At 46.1% G+C, this 17,738-nt stretch overlaps 1 protein-coding gene across 4 annotated transcripts in view; it reads left to right on the forward strand.

The window, feature by feature from the left end:
- Nucleotides 1-17,738, forward strand: part of SMOC1 (SPARC related modular calcium binding 1) — a 145,145-nt gene that overhangs the window by 93,352 nt on the left and 34,055 nt on the right. For 2 of the 4 annotated variants that reach the window (XM_069596896.1, XM_069596897.1), the window contains exons 6-7: nt 12,163-12,219; nt 14,151-14,231. In XM_069596896.1, the coding sequence (XP_069452997.1) occupies nt 12,163-12,219; nt 14,151-14,231 (138 nt within the window). Of the gene's footprint in view, nt 1-12,129; nt 12,220-14,150; nt 14,232-17,738 lie in introns of all 4 variants that reach the window. The other 2 variants (XM_069596894.1, XM_069596895.1) reach the window with 1 other exon arrangement.

The raw sequence follows: 17,738 nt of genomic DNA on the forward strand, positions 1-17,738 counted from the left end.
CAAAGAGTCGGACACAAATGAACAACAGCAGAGGTGTTGAATCTCTTCTCTTTGTTTGCCACGGGCAGGGCAGTGAAAAGCCACCTGTAGGAAGGCCCACCTGAAGCCACACCTGTCCAGGAAGCTGGGGTTTGAATGGGGACAGAGTGCGAGAGGGCATTGGTAATATCCTGTGTCAGCCCCGCTGAGGTGCCTCTTCAGCTGCCACTTAAGAATGGAATGTGCTCCGGAGGGCAGCAGGTGGGAAGACACAAAGGGCCCTTGTCTGAGCTCGTGCCCACATGGGGGGTCTCCCAGAAGGCATCTCCCGAGAGCCGCAACTCCAGAGACCTGCCCAGAGGGATGCTTGGCCCAGAGGACGTCCAGAAAGGAGGCGAGGCTGGGGGTCTGAGTGCATGTATGTGTAGGGGCTGGGGTGGGGGGTGGGAGCAGGGGAGGAGCACACCCAGCTCTTTCTTTTCCCACCCTTCCGCCTTTTTGAACGTGCTCCATGGACGGGACTTGGAGGGATTGGTTCTCTCTGCCTGGGAGGAATGAAAAGGCGTATTGTGCGACGGAGGGTCTGGTTGCCGGCCAGGAATCAGTCCTCTGAAGGCGAGGAGGAGAAAGGCAGAGTGGGAGGAGGCTGGGGGAGGAGGCCCGGGGAGATAGCAGGAGGCAGGAGAGAGGGAGAGAGGCCAGGCGGTAGCAGGTCACAGGCGTCTGGCCAGCAAGCAGGTCTGGGTCGCTCCTGCTCCTGGGTCCACAGGTGTGGGGCCCGAGGGGAGAAGTGGGGGGAAGGAGGCCCGGTTATCTTACCCAGATGCACGTGCTGCAGGAGAGGAGGAGGGTCAGAACTTCAGACTGTTTACTTAATCCCCTGGAATGTCTTCACTGTGCTCTGTTCTTTGGGCCCCTTGTGTTTCCCCGGACTCCTTTATGGGCACATGTGTGGTAATTAACACATGTGGGGGAGGTCCCGGGCCATGTGTTTGAGTTTCAAATATCCATTGATCTGGGGCACTCCCATCCTGCAGCCGTCCCTTCTCTGATGGTCCTCGCCCTCCGAGAGAGATGGAAGGGGTATGTGTGCATTTTGGGGGGGCAGGGGGCACACGTGCATCCACATATGTTTTATTGATGCTACAGAGGAATATCAGAAGAGAGGAAAGGACCCCCCAGCAACCCCTGAGTTCTGACCATCTGCTGCTAAAACAGTTGAAAGCTGCAGAAATTGAGAGGAAGGAATTTGGGGTTTCCATTGAAGTAGAAAAGTGACTGGGAATCAAAATGCGATTTAGAAGTGATGATTTTACCCTGAGCAGCTTCTCCTGGCCCACCAAGGCTTGTGGATTTTCCCGAGGTGCCTCTTTCAGGGGTCTAGATGCTAACAAATGTGGGTGATTTGAGAGAGTTTCCAGGATAACCTAACACAGAGTCAAGGACTGGTCCTAGGCTTCATTGCTTATGAATTGCAGAAAGGACATTCTCAGCTTCCGGTGTGGTGTTGGTGGGGCAGGTGAAGAATGGGAGAACAGTGGGAGAGGACTTGGACAATGATTTCTGGCAGTTTCCGGGAACTTTTTCTTTGGAGCGCCTAGGATACGTGGCCAGTGAAAATTTAGGGTCATCGGGAGTTTTCCGCAGTTTGCTTTCTTACTTCTAAGAGCTCTGGGAGTGAGCAGTGTAAGGAAAGTGAGAGAAGAATAAAAACATTTAGAAAACTGCTCTCTTTTCTGCACGTGCTCCTGTATTTGTCAAGCCAGCCTTGGAGAGAAGCGGAACCTCCAACATTCAGCTCCTAGAGACTTCTTTTATTGCGCCCTCAAGCCCCGCCCCTCCGCTGACGGCTCCGTAGCCTGTGCTGCAAGCGCAGAGTGGGCTGCAGTTATTTTTCCAGCGTCCGTCTCTGGGCCTCGGTTTTGAGGATCTCTCGCGGTGTTTGGTCTACACGTTGATGCCAGCTTGGAGACCTTTGTCATGCAAACGGTGGAGCCATCAGCACTCCCTCTCAGGGCCTAGGGATGTGCTTCCGGCAGGGATGATGGATGGCAGGTCTCCCAGATGAAGGGGCTCGTGTGGTCTCTAGCCTCTGCCCTCACGGGGGCTAAGTACATCTGAAGGGGTTTCCTTGCATTGCCTCCAACCTGGTGGAGGTGTGCAGAGCCAGCCGTCTCAGAGCATCCTATACACAGAATGTCGCCCGTTCACGGGTCTTTCACCTCTTCCCAGCCACCTCTTTTTTCTCTTCTCTCAGCCCAGAGAAGGCGGCTAGATTCACGGTAATCTGTCAGCCTTGCCACGAGATGGCTTAAGTCTGATTACCTTCCAGCCTGGGCTGGATTTGAATGGAGATGGGCAACTGATGACCTCTATGTGCTGACCTCGGATTTCCCTGTGGAGAACCATTCCTTCTGATGCATGCCTGCTACAAACTGCACCTAAGTAGCTCCAGGCCCATGAGATGCAGCTCTTTTCTTCTCTGCGTGCAGGTCGCTGTTTGGTGTCCCAGCCACCCTGACCAAGCCTGGCATATCAGTATATCAGCTTCAAAGAGATCAGCTGCAGAAGGGGTGTGCACGAGTGTGCTTGAGCGTTCACGTGTGCCCCTCATCTCCCACTACCCAAGTTCATTACTCCCCCAGCAGGGAGTAACTCCATCTACTCAACTGCCCACCCTCCACCTCAGCCCCTATTCTGGGGTCTCCAGAAGAAAGTTTATGAATGGAGGATACCTGATTTCCGAGGAGTGGAGAGGAAACAGGGTTTGTGATCTGGATTCTAACGAGTCCCCTGGTGTTAGTGACCACTGGTGTTTTATACTTGGCTGTTTTATTCTTTCATTCAACAAATATTCATTGAGACTTCAGTGCCAGCTTTGTTACAGTCCCTGAGGACCCAGTGGCGGGTGAAATGTAAGAGCCCTCAGCTCGTGGAGCTCACACTCTATGCTCTTAGCCTCTTCTTGTCGAAGGCATCATCACGGAGGGGAAGCCTCCCAGAGGAACACAGACTTCTAGATGCTGGGATACTGGGAAGCAGGGGAGGGATGGCAGGTGGCCCCTCCAAATGCCCTGGCCAGCAGCTCCCAGGATCAGAGCCTCTAAGGAGAGACCCTTGGAAGAGGCTGCCTGGGATGAGCATGGTGCACTGGCAAGTTCTTGATTCTTCTGCCTGGTACCTTTGTGGGGCTCCTGACGTCTAGGGGATGCTCTGACCTTGTCTGGCCACTGAGGACATGTTCTTTGGCTGAATGAGTTCAGTTCCAAGTGTGGCCCAGCAAGCTGGAGGGAGGCAGGGATATCAGCCTGTGGGTGGACAGGCCTTGGGGCCACATCTGAACCACTCCTCCAGCCCTAAGCGCCACGTAGCTCCTGTGGTCAAGGCCAAGGAGTTGTCACTCTCCGGTCCTGTTGTACCTGTTGAAGGAAAGCCATGAGGTTCAAGGGCTGCTTATTCCAAAATTTATGTGGAAAGGCAATGGCGGTGTTGTTGTTTAGTCCTCAAGTTGGGTCTGACTCTTCCCTACCCCACGGGCTGCAGCACGCCTGGCTTCCCTGTCCTTTACTACCTCCCAGAGAAGGCAATGGTACTACAGTAGCTGAAACAATTTTAAAAAAGAAAGTGAGAGGAATCACTGTATGTGATTTTTTTTTTAACCAAGAGATCTTTAATATTTTACTCCCTTCATGACCCTTTATGAATTTTCAATCCATGCTTTGCTTTGGTCATCTAAACAAATGTGGTGACTCCATATTTTTAAATGTCTATTTTATTCTGTTTTTATTTATTTTTGACTTAGTTTTCTAAGAGTAGTTTTAGGTTCACAGCAGAATTAAGAGGAAGGTCCTGAAATTTTCTATATGCCCCTGTCCCCACACATGTGTTGCTTTCTCCACCATCAAACCACCCCCCCCCCCCGGCCCCCGCCAGAGTGGGTACCTTTGTTACAACTGGTGAACCTAAGTTGACACACCATGAACACCCAAAGTTCACAGTTTATATTAGGATTCACCCTTGGTGTCGTATACTCTGTGGGAATAGACACATGGGTAGTGGTATCCACTGTTATAGTATCATACGGAGTATTTTCACTGTCTGTTGACATAAGGATCAACAGAACAGAACAGAGAACCCAGAAATAGACCTACACAAGCTCGGCAAACTGATTTTTGAAATGTGCAAAAGGAATTTAGTGGAGTAAAGATAGTCCTTTCAACAAATGGTGCTGCAGCAATCGGGCACCCAATAGACAAAAACAAAAACAACCTGCCAAGACCTTCAGCCTAAACCTCACACCTCATACGAAAATTGAGTCAAAATGGATCTTGGACTTCAATGTAAAATCTAAAGCTATTAAAACTTGTATAAGAAAACATAGGAGAAAATTTTTAGACCTGATAGGTGGGTGAGCCTTGAGCTTTAGTGTTGTAGAATACCAAACATGTGATTCAAAAAAATTTTTAATTGATAAATTGGACTTAACCAAAATTGAAAACTTGCTTTCAAAGTATCTTGTTAAGGAAATGAAAAACTACAGACTTGGATAAAATACTTACAAACCGCCTATCTGATAGAGGACATATGAACATATAAAGAATGCTTAAAAACTTAACAGTTGAAAAACAATTTAATTTAAAAATGGAAAAAATACATGAATAAGATTTCACCTAAACACATATGCAGAGGGCAAATAAACACACAAAAAGACGTTCAACGTCATTAGCTATAAAAAGTGCAAATTAACCAACAAGGACCTGCTACATAGCACAGGGAAGTAGACTCAGTATTATGTAATAACCTACAAGGGAAAAGAATCTGAGAAAGAATATGCATATATATATATGCATAACTGAATTGCTGTGCTATACAACCAAAGCTTACATGATATTGTAAATCAGCTATACTTTGATCAAAAATTTTAAAGTGCAAAGTAAGAACACGGTAAGATATCACTACACACCTATTAGAAGAGCTAAAATAGTGACAATACCAAATGTCGCTGCAGAGGAACTGGATCTTTCATAAATTGTTGATAAGAATGTGAAATGATACAGCCGCTCTGGAAGTTTCCTAAAAAGGTAAACAACAAAACATATGCTTACCATATAATCTAGTGATTGCACTCCTGATTATTTATGCCAGAGAAATGAAAACTTATGTCCACACAAAAAGCTGTACACAAGTAGTCACAGCAGCTTTCTCTGTAATAGCCAAGGGTAAAAACAACCCAAACGCCCTTCAGTGGGGGAAACAAACTGAGGTGCATCCACACCATGGAATACTACTCAGTAACGTAAAGGAGCACACTGCTGACACACGCAGCTGACACGCGCGGCAACAGCTGGATGGATTTCAAGGGCATTATGCAGAGTGAAAAAGTCCAGCCTCCAGAGATCGTCTCCTGCGTGATGCCATTTCTATAACATTCTGAAAATGACAAAATTATAGAGATGGAGAAAGCGTTAGTGGTTACCAGGGGTGAAAGATGAGATGAAGAAGGGGAAGTGTGATTATAAAAGGGTAGCGCATGGCATATCTTTGTAGTGATGGGCTAGTTCTATATTTTGATCGTGGTGGTGGTTGCATGAATCTGCACATGGATAAAGTCACATAGAGCTACACGCCGCCCACCCAACCAGACACCCAGCAACAAGCACATGCAAAACTGGTGCGATGTGAATAAGGTCCCTGGATTATACCAATATCAATTTCCTGATTTCCACATTATACTATTATGATGTTATCTATATAATTATGTTACCTGTAAAGATGCTTGCTACATTGGAGGAAACTGGGTGGAGGGTTCATGAGGCCTCTCTGTTTGCAATTACCTGTTGAACGTCATTTCTAGTTTAAAAAACTAGCCCAGTTTCTGTGTGAACCCAGCTCTGAGCCAGCTCTGCTGCTGCCAGTGCCACGGATGCCCTACACCCCACCCCTCTCACCACCCTCTTCTTCCATCTCTGGTTTACCCTTTTCGCCAGCCCTTTGTTTCTGTTCTAACTCAAGATAATATGGAGCTTGATGATGTGGGGAACTGCTTGCAAAAAGACAGTTTTAAGCTTGTTTTCACTTGTATTGGGAAGGAGGGTGCATGTGGGTGGTCAGATGTAGAGCACTGATCTCTCACTCTGGAAAGGACCTGAAGTACTCAGATAACTTCTGTTCTCAATGGTCAGAATCAGGACAGCTCAGAGTACATTTCTGAGCCTTGTTGGTCATGGGACCTCAGGAAATGTTGAGGTTAACTAGCAACTCCATCCTCCCCCTGGTATGATTCGGGCCAGGTTCTTAAGGGACATTTCTGTAAACAGACACTGTTGTCTCCCTGTGATGCCCGGAATAAGTCATCTCGACTTTCATACTTGGTCTGAGTCACATGCTGAGGGGGACGATGGCACTGGAATAAATGTAGTCCCTTCAATAGCAAGAACCTTCCAACACTTCTACTGGGCTGAAGTTTATCTCCATGTCTTGCAGCCTGAATGAATCCAAGAGGGAGGGTGACCAGTGATGGACCAGGGTTTGGGCAGAACCCAAGAATCGAAGCAGACTTGGGATCATTGAGAAACTTTCTCAATCTCGGGCTGGGGGTGGTGGTTTCTCTTTCTCTCATTCTCCAAGGCTCCTCAGTCTCAAGACCCCAAGAGATGCCATTAATACAGATTCCTCCTCTGGCCCCTTTGACACATTTGCTTTTGAAGGACCTGGAAGAGAAAGCTCTTTGTATGTGGTCAGAATAAACTCATTGTACACCCAAACAATTAACTCCTCAATGGACTTGCCAGCCCCTTGAAAGGCCCAGCCCTGCCTCCTTGGACCTCTTGGGCTCTATTCAGTCCCTTAAGCACACCAATGTTTTGGGGGTTTTGTTTTGTTTTGTTTGTTATTCTGAAAAGTCTTTCCTTGCGAATAGTCAGAGCGGGTCAACATTGTCCTCAGTGCGGCATTTAGCTCCACTCGCCAGCGAATGTCAATCAGGAGTCAAAAAGCCAAACAGAGGAGGCTTTGAACAATGTCATTGGGGGTCGAAGTGACTTCCAGCTGTCTGTGCATGGGCCAGGCCTTCTCGCAGGGCAGGGAATTGTGGTGTCACATAAACCCACTGTCTGGATGGGCTTACAGGGCGCATGCTGGGGGCTGTGGCTCTCTGGGGCTGCACCTGCGAGGGGAGGTGTGGTTGGGGGGCTGGGGAATTTTGGGGAGGCCAGATGCCTGCTCCGGGCCTGAGCAGTTGCCAGTACCACTTGCTCACTGCCTCTGGGGTCTTGAACAAATCACTTCCTTGCGCTGAAGCTCAATCTCTTTTCATCTGCTTGGTGACTTCCTGTGCCCTGGCCAGTGGCAAGAATAGATGAAGAAAGCAACCTGCTAGGAACTCTGAGTGTTACAAAATGTGGTAACACGTACTATTCTTGATCTTGACATCATCCTTGAGAAATTTTCTCAAGTTTGACTGATTTTGTTTCAGCTGTTGTTGTTCAGCTGCTCAGTTGTGTCTGACTCTGCAACCCCCATGGACTGCGGCACGCTGGGCTCCCCTGTCCTTCCCTGTCTCCGGGAGTTTGCTCAGATTTGTGTCGATTGAGTCTGTGATGCCATCTAATCCTCTGTTCCTCTGGTGCCCCCTGCTCCTTTGGCCTTCAGTCTTTCCCAGCATCAAGGTCTTTTCCAACGAGTCGGCTCTTCACAACATCCTAAGTCAGCCTTAGGATTTCTGTATTTCTGTGCCCAATCTCAGGGCCACATCATTTGGAATAATGAGTGTTATGTTTCTATCTACATATGCCCATGGGATTCTTCAGGCAAGAATACTGGAGTGGGTTGCCATGCCCTCCTCCAGGGGACCTTCCCAACCCAGGGTTCAAACCCGTGTCTCTTATGTCTCCTGCATTGGCAGCCGGGTTCTCTACCTCTAGGGCCACCTGTAAACCCCTCTTTTTCTTTAATGTTTCCAAATTTACCTTTTCTCCCTGTAAGAGAAATGATCATCTTTGAACTGTGGTTTTTTTTTTTTTCAATATTCTATCTTCTTCTCCATCAGGAAGGGTATTATGGCATCAAAGAAAAATAAAGTCTTACTATTGCAGGTCTGTAAGAATCACCACGCGTGAACATACACACACATGAAATCATCATGTGCATATGTGTAAACTGAAATTCAGATGTATTTTTCTTTAAGCTCTATGGAAGAGTCTCCCCCCAAATTAAGGATCACTCAGATAATCTAGCTACTGCCTCCTGATGGTGTATCTGTGACGTCTTTGGTGCTCTGTCCCTCTTTGGCTTTAAAATCTTTATTAAGGTATAATTACACACCATAAAATTTACCCACTGTAAATGTACATTTCAGTGAACTTAGTACATCTGTAGAGAAGTACAGCTATTACCAGAGAACATTTCCATCACTTCCCTAAGAAACCTTGTACCCATTTATAGTTATATTGACCCTCTCCTCCAGGCAACCATGTATCTGCTTTCTATCTATATAGAGTTACCTTTACTAGGCATTTTATATAATGGGGTCATACCATATGTAGTATTTGCGCATGGCTTCTTTTACATAGTGTAATATTTTTGAAGTTCAACTATATTATTACATGTATCAGTAATTCATTCCTTTTAATTGCTAAATAATACTCCGTTGTATGAATGTATCACCATTTGGTTACCTCTTCACCAGCAGAAGAACATCTGGATTATTTCCAGTTTGAGGCTATTAATGAATAATGCTGCTATGAATATGTGTGTATATGTCTTTGGGCAGATATGTCTTTATTTTTCTTGGATAGAGTCCCAGGAGTAAAATTTCAAGATTGATTGGTAAGTTTATGTTTAATTTTTAAAGAAATTGTCAGACTGTTTTCCAATGTAGCGACCCAACTTTACATTCCCATGAAGAGTGAATGAGGATTTGAGCTCCTCTGTATCCTTGTCACTTAAGAGTGTCTTTTAAAAATTTTTTTAGCCATTCTAGTAGGTCTCATCGTGGTTTTAATTTGTGGTTTCCTAACAGTTAATGCTATTGAACATCTTTTTGCATATCTATTAGCTGTCCGTGCATCTTGGAAATGTTTATTGAAATATTTTACCCATTTTGAAATCAGGCTGTTTGTCTTCTTACTGGGTTGTAAGGTTTACTTGATTTTTTGTTGTAAAAACTGTCGAATTTTCATGCTGCAAATCCAATTTTAAAAGTAAGCAGTTGGATAAGATGATTTAACACTTGATGATTTAATGCCTTCTTTAAGAGGCCTGTAGAGTCTTTTATAGACACAGTGTCCTGAGGCTAGGATGCAGTCATTCTTCACTTTTAGAAGAGGATATCACTGCCCAGAGAAGAAACGCGAGGGGTTCAGGTTATCCAACTTAGTGGATGTCAAGTCGGGGTCTGCACAGTGACCCCACTGGAAACTGGGAGGCCAGGGGTACACGTATAAATTTTTCTCTCTCCCCAGGGCCCAGTGTAGGGCTTAGTGTGGGGCCCGGTGTCGCCCCAGGGCTTGCCAGGAAGCAGGCTTGATGTGGACCTTGGACCCAGGCCTTGGACCTATGTTTGGGAGAAGGGTGCGCTTGTTTGCTGGGTTGGACGCCAGGTGCCCAGGTGCCCGGAGATGATGGTCAGAGGGTCCTGTTGGCTTTGGCTTGGCTCCCCATCCTTGGGGCATGCTGGATGTCACAGGTGGTTCTCCTGGCAGCAGGGCACTTGTCTTTTCTCACTTCATAAAGATTTCCAGCTAAGGCCTCCATGGTGGCAGTGCAGCTGTATGTCTTCACCCTCGGTGACCCTACCCTGCAGGAAGATTCGCTCCCTACACGTGGCTTCACGCTCTGTGGGCTTCTGAACCTGCATCTGGGCAATCGTGGAGGTCCTCAACTTCCCCGGGGCGGGGGGAATCTGGAAACCCTCCTTCCACTCCTTGAGCAGCAGACTTCTTTGCTGATTGCTGGACCAGATGGGCCATCCCAGCCTCTCCTGTCAGTGATGGGAGAAATAAACAGAGTATTTTCTGTCTTCCTGCTCCAGAGAGAGAGAGATACAGCTCTTAGAGTATGGGATGATTTTAATTGAATATCAAGATATCGCATAAGCCATTTTGCACTTGGCTTGTCACCATTGTCCCTGTGAGAATGTTTGATTTCTCACTTTCCCTTTGTTACCTTTAAGACTTCTGAAAGGAAGCCACCCTGTGTGGAGGGGCTGAGCACACTGTGCTGGGCTATTTAGACTGTGAACCCTGCATCCGGCAGGAGCAACCAAATGTGCATTGCAGCTGCCAAAAGACTTCATTCAGTGGTTCATTGAATTCAGCGGAAAGGGGTGTTAATAGAGTTGGGGAAGTGATGCTATTAAAAAAAATGACATTGTTTGTTTTTCCACTGTGTTTATTCTCCCTCAATGACTTCCAGATCAAATGGGCAGTTTGGTGTCAAAAGATGACTGTTCAGGACTCCCGTTTGAGGCAAATAAGATATTCAGCTTCATTATTCCTCTCCTCCTGGGGCACCTCGTGTCCGGGGATGATCGTCGGCTTGTTCAGGATCGCCCTGGCCCCTGTGGGAATTGGGTCTTACATCGGCACGTGACAGTAATAGCAGGGTCAGGTGTCACGCAACTCAGAATGCTGGCCTCAACCTCCAGCAAGCGTCAGGATCTCCACAGCTATTGAATCTTAAGATCCCAGGGGTGGGGCATTGGTGTGAAAAAAGGGATCCGCGCTCTGTGCTCTTTCTCCTTCCCCTGATAAGAGGCAGGGAAGTCTGCCAAGAGTTCTGGGAGCTCCAAATGGTGGAGGTTGTTATTACTGATGATCTGACCGGCGTTGCAGACGATATGAGAACTTGTATTCTCCATTAATAGTTAATGCTTGGAGAATATAGTGTTTAGTCCCCAAAGATCGCTGGGGGTCTTGGGAAGAAGGGATTGTGTAACCGCAGTGTCTGAGACTGAAGTGCTCACCTTCCTTTCTCTTGCTGAGGGAGAAAACAGAAAAATCGTGGATCTGTGCATTCTCAATGTAAGTAAAGATACCTGTTCCCAGCTTTCAACAAAGAGATGAAAATTGTTTTTGGGGGGCGCAAAAGAACCCTTTCTATTTTTACATATAAAGTACTGACATACATACAGTATGTAAATATACAGTGTATACAGAGATACAGTGTATCCTTGTTATTAAAATTTTATTAGGAAACTAGTTAAGGAGAAAATGCCTAAAAATGCTCCTTAGATAGACAATAATAAAACAAAAGTTGAGAAACAGTGTTCAAAATTAAGGTTTGGGGATCTTGATGAACGTAATTCAAAGTCCTGAAAAGTAGATAAAGCCTGCACTTACTCTGACCTGTAGAGGTTCTTGGTCTGCAGAGAGAGCTGCCAACACTACTCTGACCATAAGTGTTAAGACTTTGTCACTGAGAACTCTCTGCTCCTAGCATCTGTGTTAGAAATTTCAAAGGAAATCCAGAGTGCAATTACTCATGTTCCCTCTCATTTTGTCTGTCTCCATGTCTCCTTGGGAATTGGTTTCACAGTTACAAGTGTTCTAAGAAAAAAAAAAAGTGTTCTAAGGATTCCCAATTCTTTTCAGTTCAGCATGCTGGAGAGAGAATGGTCCTTCTTACCCTCACTTCATTTTTAGATGAGGACGGAAAAATAGCTAGGGGTTTGGGAGAGAATGGCGCCATGGTCTTTGGTTTTCTTCAGACTCTTCAGTGAGGGCCACTAGAAAGGTACTGGGTTGGTCCCTTGCACAAGAGGGCAGGAAGGAGCTGGGGACATCAGCACTTGACGTCATAAGTGTGCTAGCATCTCCCAACGTGCCTGGCCAGAGCTAAGGGCTCCTGGGAAGACAGCATTCCCAGCTTTCCCGGGGAAACAGCAAGGGCTAACAGTCATGCTGCTGCAGAGTCATGAGACGGGGTCCTCCAGAGCCATGATAACTTGGGTTCCTTCCCTGGAATGGCGAGCATGCACCTGGATTTGTCTTACTGTTGGTGTCTCTTCTGTGTTGCTCTTTTCTTTCTTGCTCTTTTCTTCTTTCTTTTCTTTTTCTTTGATCTGTTCCTTGGGACTTGGCCGGGCCATGTGCAAACCCCAACCATTCAACAGTGCTGGAGAGTAGATAGTATTTACCTCAATAATGGTAGTCTCCTTTCGATTCTTTTTAACCCTCAATTCAGATGACGGGTCTAAGCCGACACCCACGATGGAGACCCAGCCGGTGTTCGATGGAGACGGTAAGCTCTTGTATTACTTCTGATTCGCGTTGTCCCACTGTTTTCAGATTTGGGACAGGTCTTTCCTTCGGATGTTTGTTTAAGTTTTACTATTATTTTTTTTCCCCTTTTTTAATTTCAATTTTTCCTGGTTTAAGCTGGGCTGTTTTTAACGTTTTTAAAAAATGCAAACCCTCCCAGGAACTAGTACACCCTCCACTTCTGGAAAGGCCCTCTGTTCTCACCAGGCTTCCTGCCTGGCTGTTAACATCCAACAATAACACAGCCTGGATGGACCCTGAAAACTGCCAAGACCGAGGAGCCACGGCTGAGAAAGACAGGCCGGCAGCATCGTTTTTCTAAATGAGTCAGCTCTTATAAGTCCTTGTAGCGCTCTGTACCCAGCATTGTGCGAGGCCTGCTGGGGATGAAGGAGAAATAGATAAGATGAAAGCCTTTGCTCTCAACAGAGTGGCAACTATTGAAGAATTTAGGTATGAAGCTACATGGTCTCAGTTTTATTTCCTCTGTGATAGACATTTCCAGAAGAAAGAGATCACAGTGGTCTGCGAAAAGATTCTGTGAAGAGAGGGAGCTTGAGCTGGATCTGAAAGCGTGAGGGAAGAATCAGGGTGTTCCGGGCAGGGACAAAAGAGGGAGTATGGTGGAAACAGAGCGTAAGGAGGAAAGTCACAGGAAGGAGACTGGTGCATGGAGTTGGCGTGGCTGACTTCCAGGGACCGTGAGAGTTGAGTCCAGACATTGAGGGAAGAGAAATTCTAGATCAAGAGAAATAGCGGTAGTTGGTGGCAAAACAGGCTGGGTATCTCTGGAAGTCTGAGGAGTGGACTTCAGTTTGTGTTTGAGCTGCTCAGGGCCTACATCCTTCAGTGTGCTTTGCTAAATACTCCAGGTTCCCATGAGGGGGAGCAGGAAGCTTGGCAGAGTGCAGTTTCTAGAAAGTCTGACAATGAGATGTGGTGCTCAGTGCAATATACCTTTTAGCAGCTTTCAGCTGAGTATACCCAGGCTTGGATCCTAAGATTGGACAGTGAGACAGAGGAACAAAAAGAAGTGATGTCGCTTGTTGGAACTATTGGCTAAGAATGGCCCTAGCCCAGGCTCAGCTCTAGACAGAAACACAAGATAGCCTTTGCAGCTGGCCATGGAGTGGAACACATGTGTGTTCATGCCTAGAAGTTCAAATGTTTCTGTGATCCACAAATGTCCTGGATCATTGGCGAGTCTGGGACCCTGGACCCTGGGCAGTCTGGGCAGGAAATGGGGACCATGTCAACTTGGAAGACCTTTCCAACGTACTCATGAAAGGTCTCATCTGCAGTACTCAGGGGCATCCTCAGATTTCCACAGCACCGGTCCACTGGGTGACCCCAGCCCTGGAGAGACTGGTGGCCTCCTGGAGCTCTCTGGAATGAAGAATTCAGCCTCTGTTTGATGAGAAACCATTAGAAAAGAGATTGAAGCATACATTAGACCCATTACTTTCTTTCCCATGTGGAGCAGAGTCTCAGCAAGCTAAAATCTGCTGTGGCTCAGGTGTTTCTTCCAAAATGGTCTCTGTGGTTTTTTTGGCATTGGTTTGTTGATTTATTTCCTTTAAATCTTCTTCCAGGCAAGCAGCTGAGAGAGACTTGGCTTGGCCCATTTTCCTCACCTCCTGGGATAATATTTTTATTCCTGGATGGAGTGGCTCAATGCCTCTGGACTCTGACCACTCTGCCTCCCAGCACAAGAGGCCCTAGCTGGCTCCTCTGAGCTGATGGAGAGGAGCTTCCATAGGGAGCAAGAGGCTGTTGGGATGAAGTGGACATGGGATGAGGGAAATGGCTCTATCTTTGATGCCTCAGGCTTTTAAAAAGTCTAGGGGTTACATCCCAAGTTTCATACTCTCTGTTGCCCAGACTTTATTTTCTCTCTTCTTTTTTTTTCAGAAATCACAGCTCCCACTCTCTGGATTAAGCACTTGGTAATCAAGGACTCCAAACTGAACAACACCAACATAAGAAATTCAGGTAAATTATCTGCCTTGGATTGTGTGCATACCTGATCTACCCATGGGTGCCGCATGGTTACTCCATGACTGTCATTGTGTGGGGTTGGACAAGTCATTTCAATGTTTTGGCCTTCAATTTCTTCCACAGCTGTAAAATGAGAAGATGAGATGAGTTAATCTCTTCCAACTTTAATTGTCTTCAGTTAGGACTCAGGGATCATCTTTCATAAGTAGTAGATCCTTTTAGCTAAAAAAAATAGTTTGATGGTATGTTTTAGTATTCTAATTGACTTTCTATGTGTAATACAGAAGAATTTGGAAGAATGGCTGGGCATAGAGAAGTTGGACTTCAAACCTAAAGAACCTTGGATCTATGTGTTTTTAAGGCCCTAACTAACTGCCTACAATCACGTCTTTTCTAATCTGAGCTTTCAAGATTTTGTAAGTGTCCAGGTCTTAGTACTAGCTAAACCCTTGTAGTTGTTGTTTAGTTTCTAAGTCATGTCCAACTCTTTCATGAACCCCTGGACTGTAGCCCACAAGGCTCCTCTGTCTATGGGGTTTCCCAGGCAAGCATACTGGCATGGGTTTCCATTTCGTTCTCCAAGAGCTCTTCCTGACCCAGGGGTCAAACTCATGTTTCCTGCATTGGCAGTTGGATTCTTTAGCACTGAGCCACCAGGGAAAACGGAATCCTTACAGAAAGGTAATAATTTGTGAAGAGTGATCAGATTATAGAGTTCATTTACCATCAATGAAGACCAAAGTTGATAAAGTTCATTTACCATCAACAGAAACTAGATGTCCATCAATGAGTTATTAACAGACCCAATTTATTTCTCCATCAGGGGGGACTTACTCTTCTTTCAGCCTCAGGCTTCATTCTGAAAAATGCCACTTGGCATATTTCTGCCTGGTTATTGAATTTAGCCATATCATCTTTTCCTGATAAATAGCAAGGACTGTGAACTAAAGATACATCCCTTTCACCTGGGAGGCAGAGTTTTGCATGACCATCAGTGAATGAGTGAGCTGTCTTGCCCTCCTTTTGGTTATCTGTATGGTACGCCAGCTTTGTCCTAAAGGTTGTGGACACTGGGGTACATGGAATGGTTTAGACCGTGAAGTGAAGCCACATGGCATTGATTGATTTTCTCTGCCATGTACCCCAGCCCATGTCTGGTTCCCTGTTTGACAGAAGCTGGAGGAGACCGGGGATACTGGGGTGGGAAGGAGCCCACATGATATCCTGTGGGCCAGAGTCTTTGATAGAACAGGGGCCATGGTTAAAACACCAATTTTGGGTTCTCTTTCTGGCTCCAACACTTGGTGAAGTCAAGTGAAGTCAAATCAACTGAAGTCAGACACCCACTGAGGTCAAATGCCTCCCTCCCTCCCCACCAAGCCTCAGTGCTCAGCTGGAATAATAATCTCCCCCTTAAAGGATGGTGAGTAAAGGTTAACTAAGTCTGTATATTACTTAACCAATGCCTGACTAAGTGATAAACAGTAAGTGCATGATAAATTGTAACTACAATGGTATTTATTACTATCATCATCTTTGGTGGGAAAATTGGGACTGTAAAGAATACGCCTGCAATGCAGGAGACTGAGTTTGATCCCTGGCTTGGGAAGATCCCCTGGAGAAGGGAACGGCTACCCACTTCAGTATTCTGGCGTGGAGAATTCCATGGACTGTATAGTCCATGGGTGGCAAAGCGCTGGACATGACTGAGCGAATTTCACTTTTCACTTTCAATGATACTGCTTATAGTGAGAATTCCTTAATTAGGAAAGAATTTGTAATTGTCACCTTAAGCCAAAGCATCTATTAGGAAGCTTCTTCTTAGACCTTTCCCCCACTCTTCCTTAACTGTTAAGCAAATATGGTAAGTCAAAGAGAAGTCTTTTGGTACCTGTGATATCTGTAAGTGGTATCTGCAAAAAGTCCCCAGTAGGGGGCTCACTTCTCATCTGGTGCCCAAGGGGTAGGTAGGAGGGAGAGCTCTCTCTGAAATTATGTGGTACTTTTTGCCTGATACATTTGACCTTTAGCAACTGCTTTTGTGATTCTTTTCACCTGTGTGTGCTATGTTGCTTCAATCGTGTCCAACTCTTTGTGACCCCATGGACTATAGCCTGCCAGGCTCCTCTGTCTGTGGGATTCTCCAGGCAAGAATACTGGAGTGGATTGCCATGCCCTTCTCCAGGAGATCTTCCCAACCCAGGGATCGAACCTGAATCTCTTCTGTCTCCTGCATTGGCAGGCGGGTTCATTGCTACTGGCGCCACCTGGGAAGCCCTTTTTTCACCTACCAGTGGTTAGTTTCTCTATCTAGGCTACACTCTGTGAAGGCAAGGGCTTTCGTGCCTGTATGTCATATCTATTAGAGAATTTTGCTTAACATGTTTGATTGCTTCGGAGAAGGATCCAGCAGAAAGGATCTTCATCAATAAAGACAGAATCGTCACTGTCATCACAGCTATCAGCTACCTGTATCAGCTCTGTGTTCTCTTTGAGCATTGCCATAACACTGTGAGATAAGTGTTGTCGTCCTTGTCTTATAGATGAAGAGTCAAAGGCCAAGAGAGAGGAAGTAACGTGTCCTGGTTCACAGCTAGTAAGTGGTTCATTTAAGTTCAGTTCAGTCACTCAGTCATGTCCGACTCTTTGCAACCCCATGGACTGCAGCACGCCAGGCCTCCCTGTCCATCACCAACTCCCAGAGTTTACTCAAACTCAGTCCATTGAGTCGGTGATGCCATCCAACCATCTCATCCTCTGTTGTCCCCTTCTCCTCCCACCTTCAATCTTCCCCAGCATCATGGTCTTTTCAAATGCGTAAGTTCCTTGTATCAGGTGGCCAGAGTATTGGAGTTTCAGCTTTAGCATCAGTCCTTCCAATGAATGTTCAGGACTGATTTCCTTTAGAATGGACTGGTTGGATCTCCTTGCAGTCCAAGGGACTCTCAAGAGTCTTCTCCAACACCACAGTTCAAAAGCATCAATTCTTAAGCACTCAGCTTTCTTTATTGTTCAACTCTCACATCCATACATGACTACTGGAAAAACCATAGCTTTGACTAGACAGACCTTTGTAGTAAGTGGTAGGGCTGAAGAAAACAATTTCTCTGGGAATACAGTGCCTATCTTTTGGGCCACTGTTCTTTGTGTGTAATGAAGGGCGATGTCAAGTTTGCTAATGTTTGCTTCCACTCGAGTCCTTCTTTCCGCTCCTTCTTCCTCTGAGTAGTTTCCAATCGCATGAGTATGGGGTCATGCTGAGAAGTGGTTTCCAGGCAGGTACAACCCCCTTACTTTTGTCAGAGGGGCCCAGTCACCTTATTTTTCCATGGTTGGCCCCAGTTATGTCCGTGAGGTTGGCATATAGGACAGGATAGCTGGGAGAGAGCTAAAGGTGCCAAGGGAGAAGCTGAGACCAGTGATCATTATCAAAGATTGATACCATGGGCTTTTTCTAAGAAACTGGGACATTCTCCATCATGGTCAGGTGGTAATACTGAC

The sequence above is a fragment of the Ovis canadensis genome, chromosome 7, assembly GCF_042477335.2.
Source record: "Ovis canadensis isolate MfBH-ARS-UI-01 breed Bighorn chromosome 7, ARS-UI_OviCan_v2, whole genome shotgun sequence".
Classification (NCBI taxonomy): Eukaryota; Metazoa; Chordata; class Mammalia; order Artiodactyla; family Bovidae; genus Ovis; species Ovis canadensis.